This window comes from Crocodylus siamensis, chromosome 3 (assembly GCF_052110815.1).
Source record: "Crocodylus siamensis isolate JL-2025a chromosome 3, ASM5211081v1, whole genome shotgun sequence".
Lineage (NCBI taxonomy): Eukaryota > Metazoa > Chordata > Crocodylia > Crocodylidae > Crocodylus > Crocodylus siamensis.
This window is the reverse complement of record NC_143397.1, coordinates 260,002,361-260,023,240: the sequence shown is the minus strand read 5'-3', so window position 1 is coordinate 260,023,240 and position 20,880 is coordinate 260,002,361. Positions and strand designations below refer to the sequence as shown.

The 20,880-nt window shown below is 62.1% G+C and overlaps 2 protein-coding genes across 4 annotated transcripts in view; one reads left to right on the top strand and one right to left on the bottom strand.

Moving 5' to 3' along the window:
• MROH1 (maestro heat like repeat family member 1) overlaps positions 1-14,676 on the top strand; it is an 83,356-nt gene extending 68,680 nt beyond the window's left edge. For both annotated transcript variants that reach the window (XM_090040882.1, XM_090040881.1), the window contains 7 exons: positions 2,922-3,068; positions 10,170-10,358; positions 11,045-11,200; positions 11,396-11,530; positions 12,059-12,161; positions 12,551-12,616; positions 14,029-14,676. In XM_090040882.1, coding sequence (XP_089897008.1) covers positions 2,922-3,068; positions 10,170-10,358; positions 11,045-11,200; positions 11,396-11,530; positions 12,059-12,161; positions 12,551-12,616; positions 14,029-14,114 — 882 coding nt within the window. In that variant the 3' untranslated portion in view covers positions 14,115-14,676. The remainder of the gene's footprint in view (positions 1-2,921; positions 3,069-10,169; positions 10,359-11,044; positions 11,201-11,395; positions 11,531-12,058; positions 12,162-12,550; positions 12,617-14,028) is intronic.
• Positions 14,677-17,137: 2,461 nt separating this feature from the next.
• BOP1 (BOP1 ribosomal biogenesis factor) overlaps positions 17,138-20,880 on the bottom strand; it is a 60,026-nt gene continuing 56,283 nt past the window's right edge. For both annotated transcript variants that reach the window (XM_090040889.1, XM_090040890.1), the window contains exons 10-16: positions 20,547-20,616; positions 19,792-19,924; positions 19,510-19,690; positions 18,498-18,786; positions 18,246-18,330; positions 17,915-18,022; positions 17,138-17,380 (exon numbers count right to left, since the gene is read on the bottom strand). In XM_090040889.1, the coding sequence (XP_089897015.1) occupies positions 17,227-17,380; positions 17,915-18,022; positions 18,246-18,330; positions 18,498-18,786; positions 19,510-19,690; positions 19,792-19,924; positions 20,547-20,616 (1,020 nt within the window). In that variant the 3' untranslated portion in view covers positions 17,138-17,226. The remainder of the gene's footprint in view (positions 17,381-17,914; positions 18,023-18,245; positions 18,331-18,497; positions 18,787-19,509; positions 19,691-19,791; positions 19,925-20,546; positions 20,617-20,880) is intronic.

The following is a 20,880-nucleotide window of genomic DNA, read 5'->3' as shown; positions in this document are numbered from 1 at the left end:
GACCCCCAAGTCTCTTTCTTCTGTAGTGCTATCCAACGTAGCACTGCCGAGCCTATAAGGATGCTGCAGGTTTTTCCTCCCAAGGTGGAGAACCTTGCATTTTTCGGTGTTAAACACCATGAGGTTTTCGTCTGCCCATTTGCTGAGCTTGTCCAAGTCAGCCTGGATCACCCGCCTATCTTCTGGCGTGGATGCTTTGCCCCAAAGTTTGGTGTCATCGGCGAACTTGGCCAGTCCACTCCTGACTCCAATGTCCACATCATTAATGAAGATGTTGAACAGTATGGGTCCCAGGACAGAGCCTTGAGGGACCCCACGGGTCACAGGGCACCACGATGAGTGACTGCCATCAGTTACAACCCTCTGGGTCCGACCACGGAGCCAATTCCCGAGCCAGCGGATCGTGGTGGAGCCAAGGCCACAACTGGGCAGTTTGGCCAAGAGGTGATCATGGGATACTAGATCAAAAGCTTTTTTGAAGTCAAGATATATGACATCAATCTCTTCTCCCTTGTCCAGGTGACAGGTCACCTGGTCGTAGAAGGAAATGAGATTGGTCAAACAAGACCTACCCGCAACAAACCCGTGCTGGCTGTCCCTTAAAATGTTAGCCTGGGCCAGTCCCTCAAGGATGGCCTCCTTAATACTACTAGATATTTGCAAGCAAATGACTATTTATTAGCAAGCTTTTGGGCACAGTCATCCTTCATCAGGCCTAGGAGAGAGCAGAGATTTGTGCAAGTTCTCCTAGGTAGAAATGCTTAGTGTGTTGGAGCAGATGCGTCACATTTGCTATCAGGTGCATCACAAAGGCATGTGTAGGAAGCAGGGACTCTTGCTGGGGGTGTTGGTAGCAGTGGCAGTAGAAATGCTGGCACACATCCAGGAGGGGCCAGCAGGGACTGCATGCTTAGGGGCAACCAACACAGCTTCATCAGTGGCAGGTCCTGTTAAACCAACCTGGTGGCCTTTTACGATCAGATCATTAGATGCAGGGCTAGCAGTGGACATCGTCTTCCTGGACTTCTGTTCTCATTCAGAAACTGGGGGTTGTGGTGTAGACACCCACACAGTCCAATGGGTCACCAGCTGGCTGGAGGGCTGCACCCGGAGGGTGGTAGTAGATGGGTCCTTCTCAACCCGGAGGGATGTGGGCAGTGGGGTCCCCCGGGGCTCGGTCCTCGGGCCCGCACTGTTCAACATCTTCATCAGTGACTTGGACAAGGGGGTAAAAAGCACCCTGTTCAAATTTGCTGATGACACTAAGATGTGGTGGGATGTGGGCACATAGGAAGGATGCAACAGGCTACAATCAGACCTAGACAGGTTACAGGGGTGGGCGGACAAGAATAGACTGGGTTTCAACACAGACAAGTGCAAGGTGCTGCACCTGGGGAGGAACAACCGGCACCACACCTACATGTTAGGGAACTCCCCTCTTGTCAGCACGGAGGCGGAAAAGGATCTTGGGGTCATCATTGACTCCAAGATGAACATGGGCCGGCAGTGTGGGGACACGGTCAGGAAGACCAACCGCACCTTGCCCTGCATCCACAAATGCACCTCGAGCAGGTCCAGGGAGGTGATCCTCCCCCTCTGTGCGGCACTGGTCAGGCCGCAGCTGGAGTACTGTGTCCAGTTCTGGGCGCCGCACTTCAAGAGGGATGTCAACAGCATGGAGAGGGTCCAGAGGAGGCCACTCGTATGATCGGGGGCAGCAGGACAGGCCCGACGAGGAGAGGCGATGGGACCTGAACCTGTTCAGCCTCCACAAGAGAAGGCTGAGGGGGATCTAGTAGCCTGTTACAAACTAGTCAGGGGGGACCAGCAGGTACTGGGGGAGTCCCTGTTCCCCCGAGCACCGCCAGAAGTGACCAGGAATAACAGTCACAAGCTGGCAGAGGGTAGGTTTAGGTTAGATATCAGGAGGTGACTTCACGGTCAGGGCGGCTAGGGTCTGGAACCAGCTTCCAAGAGAAGTGGTGCAGGCTCCTACCCTGGGGGTGTTTAAGAGGAGGTTAGATGCACACCTTGCTGGGGTCGTTTGACCCCAGTAATCTTTCCTGCCATGGCAGGGGGTCGGACTGGATGATCTGCTCAGGTCCCTTCCGACCCTAGAAACTATGAAACACGCTTGACAAGTCAGGCATTTCTTAAGGCTTAGGCTGTGTGTCCTTCTTGATGTCTGGGCACTGGAGAGTTTGCTTCTGGTGATGGCAGAACAGGGAGCAACTGTCTCAAGATGCAGCAAGGGAAATTGAGAAAATCCTTCCTAATAGCTAACCTCTCTAGGAGGGTAGTAAAGCACTACCAGAGAGGTTGTTGTGGACTCTCCATCCTTGGAGGTGTTTAAGATCCAGCTGGACAAAGCCTTGCCTGGGATGATGTAGTTGGTGCTGGTCCTGCTTGGAGCAGGGGGTTGGACTAGATGGGACCTCCTGGCGTCCCTCCAGCCCCCATTGTCTGTGATCCTGTGAGTTGGGCATGCCTGGAGGCTGTTTGACAGCCAGGACTGGAGGGGCCGGATTGTTTCCTCAAGGTCTGGTTTTTGTGGCGTGCAGGCTGTAGCTGCCTGGCAATTCTTCTGATTGGCTCCGGCATGGGGTGGGAGACCTTGCTGCCCTGCATTGACTGGGAGAATTTGGCCCCAGCCTCTCAGCTGCACACTGGCTCCAAAACGCTCCCACTCGGTTCTCGCAAGCGTCTGAGCCACTTCCTACTGCTGCAGGCAGGTGCCTGGAGTGAAGACAAGGTGGGAAGTGGCTGGGGAACCAGCCGGGCCAAGGAGCATGCAGCTCCAGGGCAGGGGGAGATCGGGTGTTGGGGTCTGTGCCATGTCACAGTGGGCATGACCCAGGTCCAGGACCCCACAGCGTCGCCGCACCACCCTGTTCACGCTGCGTTTCTCCTCTGCCTTCCAGCTCCTCAGCAGCAACGTGGTGAACGACCTGGTGCTGCTGGAGTCCATGATGGACAACATGACGGGCCGACAGAAGGACCCCTGCATGACCGTGCGCATGCTGGCGCTCCGCGGGCTGGGCAACATCGCCTCCGGGTCGCCAGAGAAGGTGGGTGCTGCCCGCGGAGGGGCCAGCCCGATCCACAGCCACCCGCGGTTCTCGGGGAGCATCGTTCCCAGAGGCAGGTGCCAGCACTTGGCCCCGAAATCTGGCTGGTCGCTGGCCCATCTGTCTCGCTGGGGAGAGTTAAGGCAGCCCCAGGCTATGGCCAGAGGCTCTTGGCACAGGCTCGTGGCAGCCTCCTGCGTGCACCGGTTCACTGAGCCCCCCATCCTGAGCTGAGTCGGGCACCAGGTGACGGGGGCTGGCTGTGGGGGAGGCCGGCGGGTCGCAGTCCGGCTGAGTCGCTGCAGTTGTTCCAGCCTCTGCCGTGTCTGCTCGCTAATTAGCCATTAAAGGCCCAGCATACTCGCCTGCCCCTTCTTAGGGACAGGAGTGCTCCCGGCCAAGCCCGTGGTTCCTCCTCGCCCCCTTGGCATGGCCCAGCAGCCGGGGGCACAGCGGGTTCCTCCCAGCCCCTGCAGGAGGGTGGCTCTGGGCTCCCACCGTCCCCAGGGGGGTCTCGGGGCACCCCCAAGACCTGGGAAGTGGCTTCTCTCCTGGGAGCCCGGCCCTGGCACCTCCAGCGCAGGCGCCTCGTGCTGCCGGGTCTGCCGTGGCCCCGAGCCGCCTGTACTAACCCCTCTGGCTCCTGTACCTGCTGCCTAATCTTCCCCAGCTCACGGACTTGGCAAGTGCTCCGCTCCTGCGCTCTGGCCTCTGCCAAGCCTCGGAAAGAGGTCGTGGACAGTTCAGCCCTAAGGCAGACAATAAGCTACTGTGATCTGCCACTAAAATAGAAAGAGCTGCTAAAAATACCGTGCTGCTGGCGGAGCCGCGTCAGAGCCATTGGCTCCTGCTCCTCGCCCTGGGGGAGCAGGGCAGAGCGCTCCCAGGTGGCAGCCTGAACGGGCTTCTCATCCATCCACTGCTGCCTGCACCCATGCCCGTGTCTGTGCCTGTGCCCGTGTCTGCCTCTGGAGCAGGGCGCCCCACGCCAGGCTGCACCACTAACGTGCCGGGACCAGAATGGCTGCACTCGTGCCCCTGAGACGGGGCAGGCCCCTGTACAGCAGGGCAACAAGCAACTTCAGGCCCTGGGCTGCTTGCACCGTCATGGTCTGCAGGCACTGACGGCCTGGTGGAAGGGAGATGTCTCGGGTCTCTAGAGATGCCCTTTCCCTTGGCTTGCCTTCACAGTGCCCTGTCCTCTCCCATGCCTGCTACCGAGAGGCTGTAGGGCAGTGATTCTCAGCGTGGGTGCTGAGCACCGCAGGGTGCGTACAGCTCCTCCCTGCGAGTGCTGCGGGGATGCGGTGCGGTGTTAGCACCACTGGGTTTGCAGACATGATTTGCAAAACAGGCCCCAAGGCACTGGGCATCCATGGCGTTCAAGCGTTCTCACCTCCTGGGTTTAGCAGAGTGTTTTGCAACCGGCTGTTTTTCCATTGTCAAAAACTAGCAAAAACGGCGTTTTTGGAGGGTGCTGGAGTCTGCCGAAGCTGAAAACTGCTGCTTGAAGAAGAGGGAGAACTGCAACCCAACATCCTATCCTGGATCTTGCCGGAACCATGAGGGAAGAACCGGCGGAGGTCGTGAAGGTGGTGGGAACTGTGGGGGCCAGCAATTGCGATATAATTGAATTTGTGATCCTGAGGTGGTGAAAGCACGAGGATTGCACAACTAAGATGCTAGATTTGCAAATGAGGCAGATTTCAACCAGCTCAAGGAGTTAGTAGGCACAGTGTTGTGGGAGAATAGGTTGAAGGACAAAGGCACCCAGGATTGGGAGCCTCTGAGGGGCAAGCCCAACAAGAAAGTGTCCAGCACAATGGATGCACACGGAGAACGGCAGGAGTCCAGTGTGGCTGCACAAGGAGCTTCAAGCATGTCTCAAGTGCAAGAGGAAAGCATGCGGGCATGGAGGGACGGGCAGGCCACCAGGAAATAGCAGGAGACTTCAGAGACAAGATCTGGAAGGCAAAGATAAAGAGCAAGCTGCACTGCCCAAGGAGGCCAAGGCCAGCAAGAAGAGGGTCTATAAGGATGCTGGCCAGAAAAGAAAGGCCAAGAAGCTGTGGGTCCACCGTTAAGGAGCCAGGGGGAAGTCTTAGCAGAACATGCGGAGAAGGCAGAGCTACTCGACACTTCATAGATTTCATAGACATTAGGGCTGGAAGGGACCTCAGGAGATCGAGTCCAGCCCCCTGCGCCCTGCACTTACTCCGCTTCAGTCTTCCCTAATAAACCCAAGCTGACCAGACACCTATGAAGGATTATTCGGCTAAGGAGGGGGCAAGCCGAGGGTGAGATAACAAAAGAGAGGGTCGGAGAGCGCTTGACGGCTGCGAGTGACTTCTAGTGGGCAGGGCCGGGTGAGCGTCCTGGCAGGTCCTGAGGGACAGGGCAGAGGAGATCTCGGGGCCCTGGGCAATGATCGTCATGCCGCGGGGGGACGGGCCAGGTACCAGAGGGCCGGAGAAGGCCGGCGTAGCGCCCCGCCAGGAAAGGCGAGAAGGACCCGGGGGACTCCTCTCGGCACCCAGGGAGATCTCAGGGAGGCCGTTTGCAGGCATCTGGAGGAGGAACGGCTGGTCACGAGCAGCCGGCAGGGCTTGACGAGACACAAACCGCATCCAACAAACCCGATGTCCTTCTCTGACAGGCCCCTGCTCGGTGGGCGAGGGGATGCTGTGGGCATCGTGTATCTGGGCTGCGGCGAGGCTTTGACCAGGTCCCACATGACCTTGTAAACGGATTGGAGACATGGGCTGGGCAGAGCTGCGGCAGGGCGGGTAGACGGCTGGCTCAACAGCCACAAGCAAAGGGCAGTGATTAAGAGGCGCACTTCGGGATGACCGGAGGTTTCAAGTGGGGTCCCACACGGTCTGTCCTGGGCCCAGTGCTGTGCACCATGGTTGTCAGTGATTTGGATGCTGGCGTGGAAAGCTGCTTGAGCAAGTTTGCAGGCAACACAAAATTGGAAAGGACTGTGAACACATTGGAGGACAGCAGCACAATTTGGAAGACTCTTGACAGGTTGGAAAGCCGGGCGGGAGCTCAGGGGGTGCAGTTCAGTCTTGACACATGCCAGCTGCTGCGGCGCGAGGAGAATCATCATAAATACAAATACAAAATGGGGGGCACCTGGCTGGACAGCAGCTCCGTGAAGAAGACCTGGGGGTCTTGGCAGGCAGACTTGATGAGTCTGCAGCGCGATGCGGCCATACAAAAGGCAGAAGTGGTTTTGGGCTGTATCAATGGCAGCACGAGATGCGAGACACGGGAGGTGATGGTGCCTCTGCTCAGCACTGGTTAGACCATGTGGTTTTGGCTTCATATTTTAAAAATGCTGAGAAAGGAGAGAAGGTCCAAAGGCAGCAACAAAGATGCTCAAGGGCTGACAAAGCAAGTCCTGCGGGGAGAGGCCGAAGCACCTGGGTGCGTTCAGCTTCTAGAAAAAGTGCCTAAGAGAGGACACAACCGTGGTCTGCAAACCCCCGAGGAGCTGCCGGAGAAGAGGGGAAGCGCCTTGTCTCCTCCTGCGGAGTGGAGGATGCGGAGCCACGGCTGGACGTTGCAGCAAAGTGCATTTAGATTGGAGAGCAAAGTGCATTTAGATTGGAGATGCGGAAACACTTCTTCGCTGAGGCTAGTGGAGCAGTGGGAGAGGTGCTGGGGAAGGTGTGGACTCTCCATGTTCCAGCAGAGGCTGGCCGGGCGCTGGCCAGGGAGGATCTGGGCACAGCGATGCCCGTGCTCTGTTGTGGGGATGTCCAAAGCTTTTGGGTTGTGCTGGTTGCCCCCTCCCCCAACTTTATCTCCGGGGGGGGGGGGGGGGGGGGGCGGCGGTAACTTCCCCCGAGGCGCTGGGTGCTGCAGCCCGGGCCGGGGCTGGGGCTGGGCTGTGCCAGTCTCCTGCTGGCACCAACCTGCAGGGTCTTGCCCCCGCGCCCAGGCTCAGCCCCGTGCTGCACTGGCCAGGAAGGGATTTCCCCCTGCTCAGACTGGTCCAGCCCTGGGGGGTTTCCCCTTCCTCTGCAGCGGGGGCACGGCCTGGGCCTGGGCTCTCTGCAGTGCCCACGACCCCCCAGCGGCAGCAGGACATTGGTGGCTCTGGCCCCCTGCATCCTGGGGGCAAGGCGGGGGCAATGCCTGGGACTGTGTCAAGGGTGACTTTGTTGTGTGGCTCCGAGGTCGAACACGGGGTTTGTCTGGGAGTTTGGACAGGGCTGGTCCTGCCTCAAGCAGGGCTGGGACTGGATGCGACCCCGCAGCAGCCGGCCTGACTTCTATGACGCTGGTCCTTTAAATGCCGAGCGCTGGAAAACCAGAATATTGCAATGTCGGGTGGCTTGCCCACACCCACGCTGCATGTGGCCCCCTTCATGTCTTCCAGCGGCAGGGCTGTAGCCTGCTCTCCGCAGCACCGGCCTCTGCCTGGGGCTGAGGAAGGGGCTGGTGGTGCACTGGGCTGGTACCCCCCGTTTGCTGGTTCCTCAGGGCCCGACTGAGCCATTCCAACTCCTGGACTCCGGCCCCTTGTGAACACACCCTGCAGCCTGCCCCGAGCCCTGTTCCCCAGCGTGTCCGGCCTCCTGGGCCAGGAGCATCCGGTGCTTCCCTTGGGTGAGCTCTGGCCCCAGGGCCTGGGGGGGTTGGTGGCTTGTGGATGTGATCTGGGGCCTCGTACCCAGCTCTGGGTTCGTGCAGCCGTCTGCTAGATTAGCAAGCCTGTCGGTCCAGATTTCCTCCCCTTGAAAGCATTGGCTCAGCAATCGAGATGCTTCACAGATTGGGCTTCTTTGGGCCTCGCTGGAAGGAGCTTTCTCCAGCTCTTGAATCGTTCTGGCTGTTCCCCATCGCCGACTCCTTGGTCTGCCAGCCAGCTCTTCGCCCCCCTCCCCACAATATGTTCCTCATTAAGCAAGCACCTCTGTCGGACTCGCGCAGTCTTGACGGGGCCTGGTTTCCATAAAGCAGGGGCGGGCACGCCTCTGCGTGCTGTTGAACGCGGCTTTGGCCTTTCTGCTACTCTGCCCAGCACAGATGTCATCCCAATGGGATCCCAGCTCTCAGGGCCACCCCAATGGCCTCTTTGCACCGGCGCTCTTCAGGGACTGCCCTGCCATCCCGGAGTCCATACGATGGACATCAGAGTGCCCGCAGTCACCTCGGCCAGCAGCATTGGTCTCCAGCCTGCTGGCTTTATCAGAGGCCAATTCCTGGTAGACCTGGCTTGTCCGCTCTTGACTCCTGGATGTACTTGATTGCATGGCACATCGCCCTGCCCTTTCTAAATGCAGAACCGAAGTGTTTACTGCACATTCCTACCATCTCGGCATCGGTAGCGGCAGCTCTGTAGTGCTCCATCCAGTCACGGGCTATGTCCTTCCTTGCTAGGGGTTTTCCTGCTCCTGTCATTTTCCATTGCTGCTTCTTCCCAGCTGTGGGTCTTTCCCTGGCATCCTTGGCAGTCACAGGATCATAGACAATGAGGTGGGAAGGGAGCTCAGGAGTCGCATCTAGTCCAACCCCCTGCTCCAAGCAGGACCAGCCCCAACTACATCATCCCAGCCAAGGCTTTGTCCAGCCGGGTCTTCAGCACCTCCAGCTATGAAGATTGTACCATCTCTCTGGGGAACCTGTCTCAGTGCTTCACCACCCTCCCTGTGAGAGTTTTTCCTAATATCCAGCCTCAACTTCCCTTGCTGCAGCTTGTGCCCATTGCTCTTTGTCCTGTTGTCTGCCCCCATTAAGAACAGTCCAACTCCGTCCTCTTTGCAGCCCCCCTGCAGGGAGGTGGAGGCTGCTATTCAATCCCCCTCGGTCTTCTCTTCTCCAGACTCAATCAGCCCATTTCCCTCGGCCTCTCCTCACCAGTCCTGTCCCCCAGCCCCACAACCATTTTCATCCCCTAGACTCTCTCCAACGTGTCCACATCCTTTCTTTAGTGGGGGCCCCACAGCTGGACACAGGATCCAGTTGTGGCCCCCCCAGTGCTGAATAGAGGGGAAGAATCATTGCCCTCGATCTGCCGGCAGCGCTCCTACCGATGCAGCCCAGGATGCTGTCCACCCTCTTGGCACCCAGGGCACGCTGCCGGCTCCTGTTCAGCTTCTTGTCCCCTGTCCCCCAGGTCCTTTCCGCGGAGCCGCTGCCCAGCCCGTCGCCCCCGACTGCACCGGTGCAGGGGATCGCTCCTCCCCAGTGCAGGACTTTGCCCTTGTCCTTGTTGAACCTCATGAGATTCCTTTTGGCCCAATCCTCCAGTGTGTCCCCATGGGTTTATTACAATCATAGAGCCATGGGGTGGCAGGGATCTGTGGGGTCACATCCAGTCCCAGCCCTTGGAGGTGTTTAAGTCCCAGGTAGACAAAGCCTTGTCTGGGATGATGTAGTTGGGGCTGGTCCTGCTTGGAGCAGGGAACTGGACTAGATGCGACCCCTGAGGTCCCTTCAACCGTCCTTGTCTGTGATGCTATGACCAAGGGGCCACGTGAGCTAACACAGGTAACAGAACAAGAATCCATAGTCCCGGTTCAGACCATACTGATACCGTCCAGTTTGGATGACCGACCTTCCCAGAGCCTCCATCGCAGACCTCGGAGAGGCTCGTCTTGGCCAACGGTACTTCAAAAGTGAAGGCAGACTCGAGTGCGACATGGCGGAAGAAATGAAGCATCTTGTGTGTTTTGAGAGGGCACCTGCTGGGGCTGGTCCGACAGCAAAGCCCTGTCTTTCCCACAGGGTCACCTGCTTACAGAACGGCAGAGCTGGTTGGCACCCACGTCCAGCCTGTCCATGCTCCTGTAAGCAGACGAGCACACCCTGGTTATTACAGTCTATGCCATCCAGCCCAGTGACAACGTGGTCTGTGTTCGTGCGGGGGCACAGCCAGCATCTGGGCCCAGAGCAAGGTCTGATGCCTCGGGGAGGAGTGGGGCAGCCTGGTCCCATCTGTGAAAGGGGGTAGGTTTGTCTCTCCTGGCTGCCCCGATGGTCATTTTGCAGTGACCTTCAATGGTCTGGTCCTATGAGTTGTCTTCACAGCCCCCAGTGCCCTGCAGCTGGGGCTGCTGCTGACCCCCGTCTCCCCTCCTCCCCCAGGTGCGGAAGCACGGGGCGCAGCTCCTGGGCTCCATGATCAACGGCATGGACGACAAGGACGACCCGCACAACCTGGTGGCGCTGGAAGCCATGTCCAGCCTGTCCAAGCTCCTGGACCACGTGGAGGAAAGAGACATCCACTCCATGCTCCTCCACATCACCATCCGCATCCGGCCCTTCTTTGACAATGTGAGTGAGCGACGGGGGGCCGGAGCCTCTGCCTCGCCCCAGAGCGGCTGAAGGGCTGGGGGGGCTGCAAATATGCATGGGGCACAGAGCTGTGAACTGCAGGCTGCCTTTGCTCCCCAGCACTTATTTATCGGGGCCCACAAAGCATCCCATAGTAAAGGCCCAGTCATGGGAGCTAGCATAGGGGCATGCCCTCCTCTCCAGGGGTGGCCCCTGCTCTGGGTGACCCTGCTGCCAAGGGAAGCCGGGGCTGGGAGGAGGCACCAAGAACTCGGCTGCTTGGTGCCTGGGGTGGGAGGGCCTGGCCCACCAGGACACGGGTGTGGAAAGGGCCGGCTGGCCCCAGCCTGGGGAAGGAGGGCACCGGGGAGCACGGCGCTTTGGCATCGGAGCCCATCACAGGTGCAGCCACCCCTCGGCCTTCTCCCTTCCGGCAGGAGGAGGAAGGGGAGGGAGCGTCCACCTCCCACAGCTGGTCAAATGTAAGACCCGGCTGTGCTGAGAGAGCCCAGGCCTCCAGCCTACCCTGAACCCGGCGGTCTGCTTTTGCCTTCCCTTGGCTTTGACCTGGAGCCCCCAGTGGTGTGGGGTGGTGGGCAGGAGGGGCCAGGCGGGCTGGTGCTGGGCAGCTGCAGCGGTGCAAGCACGCCTCGTGCCCACCATCAGCGACACTCCCCCCCCCGCAGGAGAGCCACGAGCTGCGCCGGTCGTCCATCATCCTGTTTGGGAGCCTGACCAAGTTCAGCAAGGGCAGCTGCGAGGACGTCTTCTTCGAGCAGATCCTCAATGGGCTGGTGACGCTGCTGCTCCACCTCCAGGACCCCCAGCCAGAGGTGGTCAAGGTGAGTGCCCAGAGCCTTGTCCAGGGGCTTGGCCTGGATGCCAGGGTGGTGGGGGGCAGGGCAGGGCAGGGGCCTGTGCAGCAGCCTGTCCACGGAGAGCTGGGCCCTTGCGGGGGTGGAGGATAGCGGGGGTAGCTGCCCGGCGGTGCCTCGTGCTGTAACCACTCTGTGCCGGGCCGGTCTCCCCTGCCGCAGGCCTGCAAGTTCGCCCTGCGCATGTGCGGCCCCAGCATGGGCTGCGAGGGGCTCCGCGACATGTTCCGCAACCACCTGCGGGAGGAGCGGGGCCTGCACTACGGCGAGTTCCTCAACCATGTCTGCAAGCACCTGGTGAGTGGGCGCTGCCCGGCCCTCCCTTGCTGGCCCCGAGTCGGTGCCTGGCACCCAGGGTGAGTGCGGATGTGGCCACCATCCTGCAGGTTCCCGTGGAGGGGTGACAGCCCATTGTGCTGACCCTCGCCCTGGAGGAGCGACGCCTACCATGGCTCTTCCTCCAGCGGCTCCGCGGCCAGCTCCATCCTTTGTTCCCTCTGCGCATGTGTGAGTCCCAGCTACATCTGCACGTGGGCCTGGATCGGGCCCTGACGCTGTGGGAAGCTGGACCCTTCCCACCTGCCAGCGAGGGTGCTTGGATGTGCAGTGGCCCCACAGGGCTGGGCCCCCTCGCCATCGTGCCCAGAAGCACAGGCTGCTCCGGCAGCTGCTGGCCTGGGATGTGCTGATCACAGTTTCCCTGATGCCGCCGGGTGCGCGGGGCAGCGGGCCTGGCTCTAGCCCTCGTGGCGTTGCCCACATGGGCTCCAGGCAGCCCCGCGACCCTAGCGCTCTGCCCAGCTCACCTCCCGCTCTCTGCCCTAGATGCAAACCTACCCCGAGATGCTGCATCGCCTCATTTCCACCAACCTCTTCTACTTCAAGAGCATCTGGCCAGACCTCCGCGCGGCTGCACCCATGTTCATTGGTAAGGCTGCTCCTGGGCCAGCCCCTGCCTGTGTCCTGGATGCGAAATGTGCCTCCGAGATGCTGGGCCCTGACTCTGCCCCTTGCCATGTCGTGGGACTCTGGCGCTGAGATCCTTTGCTCTGGGGCCTGCAGGGGTGACTGGTTTGGGGCCTCGACGAGCAGGGCTTAGGGGTCAGTCTTTCCCAGCTCTGCGTGCCTCGGCCTCATCCGAGCCATTGCAGAGCACAGCCCTCGCCCACCGCTACTGGGTGCAAACACCCAGAGCACTTTTAAGCTGCCCTGGGGGCAAGGGCACTGTCCCCATCATGGCCGTGCAGGGGCAGGTGTTCATGCACAGGGTGCGGGAGACACGGCCAGGCTGACCCTCCCCTCCCCTCCTTGCTGCAGGTTTCCTTGTGCTGCACGTGGACCCCGAGCACTGCCGGCAGGTGGACCTGGACCTGCTCATTGCCGGTGAGCACCGGCGCGGTGCCCGTGGAGCTGCAGAGACGTGCTCTGTGCCAGGGCTCTAGTATTGGCATCGGACAGATCCCTGCCTCTCTCCAGCTGGGTGCTGTGGCCCGACAGCATGGGAGCTTTAAACAAGGCTCTGAACAAGAGTGGGAGGATCACCTGGGTTACCTGCAGGGCCCCAGTGCTCACTGCTGTTGCTAGCGAGGTGCATTTCCCCTGTGTGTAGCAGTCGGAGCCTGGTGCAAGCTCTCCCGTCCCGGTGCAATCTCGGGCCCTGGGAGATGGCGGGTGTGTAGCCTGGAGGCCACGTGAGCGCTGAACCTGTGCTGCTGGCTAAATGTGTCCGTCTCTGTGGGGCACAGGCTGGGCCATCCTGCAGCTCCTGCAGGCCCTGGGGTGACGTTCAGGGGTCGTCTGTCCCAGCGGGCGTGGGGAGCACGTGTTTGCTGGAGGTCCCGGCCACAGCCTGGCACCAGCCGCAACGAGGGCTGGAGACCTCGGCCTCCTGGGCTCTGTCCCAGGGCATCCGGCCGGGCGCACACGGCACTCACCAGGAACTCCAGGCCTGCACATCACGTGTCTGCCGTTAAAGAGCCCAGCTCGTGCTCGTTAGGCAGGGCTCATAAAGGCGCCGAGTGAGGCTGGTGGCATTTTGGAGCGGAGTTAAGTAATTTTCCTGGATTTTGGGGATTTTTTCCCTGTCACCAGTGACCTCATAGCATAGAGTAATGCATGGAAACTCTCGGCGCCTTCCAAGAGGGAGCTTAAAAAACACTAAAAAAGGAAAAACTATCTTTCCGCTGGCTTCCCGCGCCCGGCCAGAAGAAAGAGGCCTGTCTGTTTGAAACAAGGGAAAGAGAATCCGCGCGCGAGTGAGTAATCGCTGGAGCTGGCGGGCCTGGCCCAGCCTCCCGTATTGAGTGGATTAGCTGAGCAGGCCCACGGGGCTGGCGTAGGGCCCTGGTTTACGGCGCTCGGTGGGCTTGGGTGCAAGGCCCCTGGGAGCAGGAAGCCGCAGGTGGGCAAATTGGCACCTTCCTGGCGCGGTGATGAGTGGTGCAGCGTAAACAAGCTACTGGAAAGGTGGCAGTGCTGGGGCTGCTGGAGAGACCCCCTGGCCGGGCTCCCACAGCCGCGAGCTGCTCCGATCGCAATGATGGGGCAGGGCCACGGCTGTTGCGTTACTTGCCCAGGCCCCGCTCCCATGTGGCCGCCTGCAAGGCCTGGTGGCAGGTCCTGCCTTGGCACTGACGCCCTGCCCCGTGGCCCTTCAACACCTGTAGCCAGGGGGGTGGGGGGATGCCCTGGCACGGGCTGTACAGGCCCCAGCAGCTCTCACCCAAGCTGGCAGGGTGGAGGCCTGGCTGGGCCCTGCTGGCAGGTGCCTCCTGCTCATACTTCTCTCGTTGCAGCCCTCGACCTGCTGCTGAAGGACCCAGTCCCCGCTGTGCGCATGAAGGTGGCAGAGGCGCTAGGCCGCCTTGTCCGCGTCCTGTGAGGCCTCCCAGCCCCCGCTCCACCAAGCAATACGGTCACAGCCCTGCCCCGGAGATGCCAAAGCTGCTCCGTGAGCCATGGCCACGTCTGCCCTGCCCTGGACTCTGCTCCTCGGTCTCCTGCCGCGGCTGTGGGAAGCTCATGCCCACCCCTCACGCATCATGCTGGATCAGCCTGGCCCCAGTGGGGGTCGACATCCCTGCCAGAGGCTGGGATTTACCCTCCCTCCTACCCAGGAAGCTGCCGGGGGCTTCTCTGCAAACACGTTCGCACCCGCAAAGCCCCTAGCTCAAACGGGCATGCATCTTACTCCCGGCACCGATGGCGCCTTCAGGCTCCTAGACGTGGAGAGCGCCACAGACCTCCCACCCCACATCACTGGGGACCCCTCACCATGGCTCATGCGCACACCTCACCTCCTCCTGGCACTCCATGTGGCCGCGCTGCTGCCGGCCCGTGGCTGCGCGGGAGCTCTGCTGGGTGCATGTAGCTGCCCCTTGCACCCAGCACCTGTACATAGACCAGACTGGACTTATTTTTTAAATAAAGTGGTTTTGCTTCTCGCTGGGTTTGGCAGTATCTTGCTGGGGTCTGCCTGCCACATCGCCCTGTGTCCTGCATCGGACAAGGACGAGTGCTGGCGGGTTTCAGGAAAGCTCAGAGCTGGGCTGCAGGCAGCCTGCGGGTCCAGGTTGGTGCCCAGCTCGCTCAGGCAAGGGGAGGAATAGAGGCTGATGTGCTGGCATCAAGGATGCTCCACGGGGGGCTGGGAGCAGGCCTGTCTGCCCCAGGACTGTGCTAAGCTGCCCGGAGTTGGGAAACTTGCAGGGCAGGGGCAGATGAGGCTGCTCCGCTTAGTGGCGCAGCACCCTGCCTGCTCTTGGAGCCAGGGGTGAGTCTGGCCTCTCCAGGACCACCAAGCCACATGCCCAGGAGTGGGCAGCCAGCTGTGCCTGCAGTGCCGGGTGGCGCCTGACGCTGCTGGAGTTTCCATCGTAAATGGAGTTTATATCCCTGCGGACGCTGGCAGGGCTGTGGCGCGGCGCGGCCTAATGATGTGCGGCCACACCTGGGCATTGTTCTCATTAGGCCTCATGCCTGCCTCTGCTGCAGGCCAAGCTCACTGGGGAGTTGTGTTAAAAGCTGCTGGAGGCAGCTGGGCACAGCACCAGCCTCTGGCGGGCAGTGGCACAGCGGGCCCGGGTGCTCCTGCAGCTAGAGTGGCGCTGGGTCTGTGGCTTGCCCAGGACCCAGTGGAGCGGGGCAGGGTCCTCACCGCTGCTCTGGGAGTTGCTCTGTGCAGGCCTGGGGGTCCAGTCTGGCTCCCAGCCTCCAGTGGGTTTGGGGTCAATTTGATCCCTGGTTCTGGCCTGTGGTTAAAGCATGTCTTCCGCTGCTCGGCTCTTACTGCTCCAGGCAGCACCGCCCCATGCACACACTTCCCTTGCTCCCCTTCCAGTAGTCCCTGCAGGATTGCTGCTTGACATGCCTGCACTGGGGGCAGTCATGTTTGCTCCTCTTCATGCCTGGGGGGGGACATCTGCACCACCTGGAGAACTAACTGGCAGAGCGGCTGCTGCCCTATACATCAGTAGGGGCCAGAGTGAACATGCCAGGGTGTGGAGGAGGCTGGGGGAGACGGGTTAGAGCTCAGGCTGAGGTTGCAAGGCAGTGAGATGGGGCTGGCTGTGCACCAGGGGCGGGGGGGGCAGGGCGCATTCACTGCCCTCGGACTTGGGGCTGTGTCCACTCCTGTGGTGCCAGCTCCTAACTCTGTCCCCCCGCCCCCCCAGTGCTGCTGCGGCAGGAGGTAAGCATTTGCCTTGCATGGCAGTGCCTGGATACTGCCCTCAGCTTCCTACCCTTGCACTGGAGTTGCCTTGTGCAGCACAGCAGGGGTTTGCGGGGGGGGCATTGCATTGCAGGACCCCATTTCCACCAGGCAGGGCCCAGGAGCTGGGGATGCCAAGTGTGGGGTGGGGGTGTGTGTGTGCAAGGAATGGAAAAGGGGGCTGAAAAGTCCCTGGAGACGCAGCAGAGAGGCTGAGGGAATGTGGGGCTGTCACCTGCCTGCTGCTCGCACACCTACCCCGTGTCCAGCTAGCAAGTGCCTGGAGCTGGAGCAGCGCCTGCAGCCCCTTCCCTGGCACCTAGCCCTGTGGTGTGGGCAGGCTTGAACTGCTGGAGCCAGTGCCCTGGGGGTGCAAGGGGCCAGGGGGCTGCAGGTGGCAGCCGGCTCCAGGACCTTCCCCAGTGTAGTGGGTCAGGGCTGATCTCAGCGCTGGGGGCTGGCCTGCCCTCCTGCTCCCCTGGGGCAACCTTGGCTCTGGGCAGGCCCCAGCCTCCCTGGTTCATCTTGGTTTGGGTTACGGCAAGCCGGGGCGGGGACCCCCGTGCAAGGGGAGCTTCCCGTGGCTGCTGGGCCCCTGCCAGGCTCTGAGCTCATCCGTGGGGATGAGATCACGGCAGCTGGGTCGAGGGGGGGGGGGGGCACAGCTCATCTCGCTGTCCCCATCTCCCTCTGCTGCACTGGGGCAGGTGCATGGGGCTCAGCGCTGCTGGGGTCTCCAGGTCGCTCAGGATCACGGCTGCCACCACCGGGGGCCCCAACCCAGTGTGTGCAGTGTGGTCAAGGTCAGGGGGGCAGCGCCTCTGGCCCTGGCCCCGGCCCCAGCCCGTTATCAACAGCAGCGCTGGCTCGGGCGCCTCTGGCACGAGCAGCTCTTGGCAGGGCCTTGCGTCGCCCGGCCCAGTTTCCATTCCCTGCTGTGGCTGCAATTATCCCTCCTGTCCCGTCCAGCTCCGTGCTCAGGCCCCGCTTTGCCGCAGCCCAGCCCCTAGCTCCCCTCCTCGCTCTGCATCCAGCATGCCGCCGGCAAGGGCGACCTGTCCCCAGCTCTGGGCTGGCACCCGATCCAAACTGCCATAGCAGGGCCCTGGGAAGGAGGGCACACGGACAGCGGGCAAGGCGCTGTCCATCCACCTGTCCCCGTATCCCAGAGGGCAACGCACTGCAGCCACAGCCTGCCTCCAACCGTGTTTAATGGGGAAGCCCCTGGCACAGCCCGCTCCGGGCTGTGCCCCCACCACCCGCAGTCTGTGTCCCCCCAGCGCTACGTGTAGAGGCGGATGGTGGCGTCGGCGCCCGCAGAGAACAGCCAGGGCTGCGTGGGGTGGAAGGCGACGTCCAGCACGCCCAGGTCCTGGGTCAGCGCGTGGCCCTTCAGCACCTTCACGGGCACCAGCAGCGGGTTCTGGAGCAGGTCGCTGCAGGGGAGTGAAAGGGGGGCTGTGAGGGTGGCGGGGTGCTCTATGGCTGCTGCCCCCATGGCCCTTGCACACTCATGGATCCACCCCCAGACCCCTGCACACTCACAGACCCACCCCACGGCTTTTGCACAAATACATGCTCGGAACAGCCCCCATGGACACTCATGTACCTATCCCTGTGGCCCCTGCACGCTCACAGACTCTCCCACTGGCCCTTGCACACTCAGACACCTGCCCCCATGGCCCTCACACCCACAGCCCCACCCCCATGACCCCTGCACACTCAGACCGTGGCTCTTGCACTCAAGGTCCTTACACATCCATCATCCCATGTGGCCCTTGCACACTTACAGAGCTGCCCCTGTAGTCCTTGTACACCTTGTATACTCACAACCCCACCCCTGTGGCCATCACACACTCGGTCACAAACCAGCCCCTGTGGCTCTTGCTCCCTGTGGACCCCACCCCATGGCCCTTGCATGGCCCACGTGGCTCTTGCACGCGCAGGAAGGCAGCCCCGCGCCCACGTACTTGTAGACCATGCCGTGGCAGACGATGACGGTCCCGTCGTCCGAGCCCGAGGCGAAGAGTGGGTAGTGCTTGTGGAAGGCCACGGCCCTCAGCGCCTTCCTGTGGTGCCTGCGTGGGAACAACTGTCAGTGCTCGGCGCTGCAGGCTCTCGGCCGGGCACGGGAGGGCGCGGGGAACGGCTGTCCAGAGACCCCGCGGCCACCGCCCACCTGCCACCACCCCGGGGCCGGAGGAGCTGCGACACCTCTGTGAGCTGCGGTGAGGGGGGCGGGTTCTGCCCCCAGGATGGGGGTCCTGCAGGGCCCCAACCCCATCCCGGAAGCCCACTCACCTCAACACCTTGTAGGGCTTGGTGGAGAGGTCCATGTCGAACCAGGCCAACTTGCTGTCGTAGCTGCCGCAGATCACGTTGTCGCCTGTGGGAAGGACGTTCATGAGGGCTGCCAGCCCCACCACCCCACACCTGTGCACCCTCCACCCCCCCAGGGATTTTAAGATTCCTCCTACTGGCCAATCTGCGCCTGCCGGGAGGTGGGACAGGAGCGCTCGAATGGCTGAGGAGGCTGCCGAGCCGCATACGTACCCCCGGGATGGATGGCCAAGCTGGACACCCACTTGCAGTTGGCCATGAGCTTCTTGGCCAGCTCCTGCTTGAGGAGGTTGTAGACGCGCACGAAGCGCTGCGTGGCCACAAGGAAGAAGGGCCGCGTGGGGTGGAAGAGCACGCACTGCACCTGCCCCTTGCTCTTGCGGAAGGGGCTCTGGCTCCAGCGCTTGCTGGCCTGGTGGATGAGCACCTGCATGTGCCCATTGTCAGGCAGGACGCTGGCGAAGTAGTCGCCTTTCCCGTGCCAGGTCACCTGCTTCACTGCCTGCGGGACAGACCCAGGGGGATCGTGAGGCTCCTGCACCTTCTCTCGTGCCATGGCCCAGCCCGGCAGGTGCGAGCAAAGGGGTTCAGGAGCCTGCACAGCCCGGCCGCTGTGTCTAGTGCTGGGGCCCCCCACATCCGTGCCCAGGGACAGATCCCAAACCATGTGACAGGACCCAACCGGGGCGGGGGGGTGGTAGCACACCGATGACCAACCTGCAGCCTCTGTGCAGGGCATGGGGCAGATGGGGAAGGGAGCAGAAAGCAGAGCAGGTTGGGCAGGGAGCAGAAAGCAGAGCAGGTTGGGCAGGGAGCAGAAAGTAGAGCAGCTGGCAGAGCCAGGAGCACAGGCGGGGAGCAGAAAGCAGGCTGTAAGATCAGCTGGAGTAGAAAGCAGAGCCACAGATTGGGCAGAGGTAAGAAAGCAGAGTGGCAGAACAGGTGGGGAGCGCAGGGCTAGGAGCACAAAGCAGAGCAGCAGACTGGGCAGGGAGCAGAAAGTGACAGGAAGCACAGGGTGGGAAACAGAAAGCAGAGCAGCAGATCAGACAGGGAGCACAGGGGCTGGGAGCCGAAAGCGCAGACGGAGCAGGGGATCGGAGTGGCAGTCGGTGGGGCTGTGGGGCTAACTGTGGCCTGCCTGCCAACACCGCTGGCCCCACAGGTGTAGCCCGTGCCCCAGGCAGGCCGCCCCCCCGCCCCGGCGTCCTCTGCCCTCTCGCACCTTCCCATGCTGGATGACAAGCCGGACGCCCCGCGCGTGCTCCTCAGCCGTGGCCACGACCCACTGGACAGGCTGCAGCCGCTCTTCCTCCGGGGGCACATAGGCGTCGAGCAGCTGGTCCGTGGCCCCATACAGCAGCTTGTCCCCCAGGCAGGGGTTCACCAGCAGCAAGGCCTGCTCCCTGCGGGCACAGACGGGGCAGGCAGCCCGGGTCATCTGGGTGCCCCTGGCCGGGGCCTGCGGGGCACCCGGGGCCGCGCCCGGGGGCAGGGGGTCACTCACACGCAGACGGCCACAAGGCACACGGCGGGGTTGGGGTTCCAGGCAACGCTCTTCACTGCGCCGCCCACCGGCAGCGTCTTCATGCACCGGGCCGTGCTCACCTCCCAGAACCGCACCGTGCCGTCGTCGGAGCCTGCGGGACGGAGCTGAGGCTGAGGGCGCCGGGTCCCGGGGGGCAGAGCAACCCCCTCCCCGGATGCTGGGCCGCCGACAGGTGACCCCGCGGGCCAGCACCTCTGCCCCCCCAGCCCTTCCCTGCCTGCCGCTTGGGCTATTTTTGCCGCCTGATGTCAGCCGCGTTCCCAGCCCGCGGCCAGGAATCCGGGAGTTGTGCAACACCCGAGAGCCGAGGAGGCTGCCAGCAGCTGCCAGCCTGGAAACTCGAGCGCTATAAAAAGCACGTGTGCCATTAAACGGCATCTGCTCCCAATCTCCCGCCTCCCAGGCCGCAGCAGGCTCTGCCGCCCGCCACTCCAGGCTCACTTTCCCCGCTGCTCCTGGGGGGGTCCCACCAGCAGCTGGAGGCACCCGCAGAGCCCCCTCCCTGCCACGGCACGCTGAGCCCCTGAGTCTGGCTCATCCCCAGGCTCTTGGTGCTTCAGGGGCCTGGCCCGGGCCCCTGCTAGCACCTGGCCATCACCCTCTGCAGCACCCTGGAAGAGCCCAGAGGCAGAGGAGGCTGCTCCTGCAGCCAGAGTGTGCCCAGCTCTGGCCCCAGCCCTGCACAGCCCCCGTGTCCCGTGTGCCAAGCTCACCTGACACGAGCCACTGCCCGCTGGGGGAGACGCTGAGGCAGCGCACAAGGCTGCCGTGCCCCCGGTAGACCTGGGAGGGAGAGAAGGCAGCTGAGATGAGGGTGGCATCTTGCAGGGGACCCTGACCCCCACCCAGCACTTACAGCCTTGCACAAAGCTTGCAAGGCTGAGATGTCCCAAGACCCTCATGGCATGCACCATGCACAGCCGTGACGTGGCCAGAGCTCCTTGAGCACATGCGTGTACACACACGGCTCCACCCACCTAGCGTGCACGGTCCTGGGAGATCCTGCTAGAACCAGACACGTGCCCACCACCAAGACCCAACTGGCCG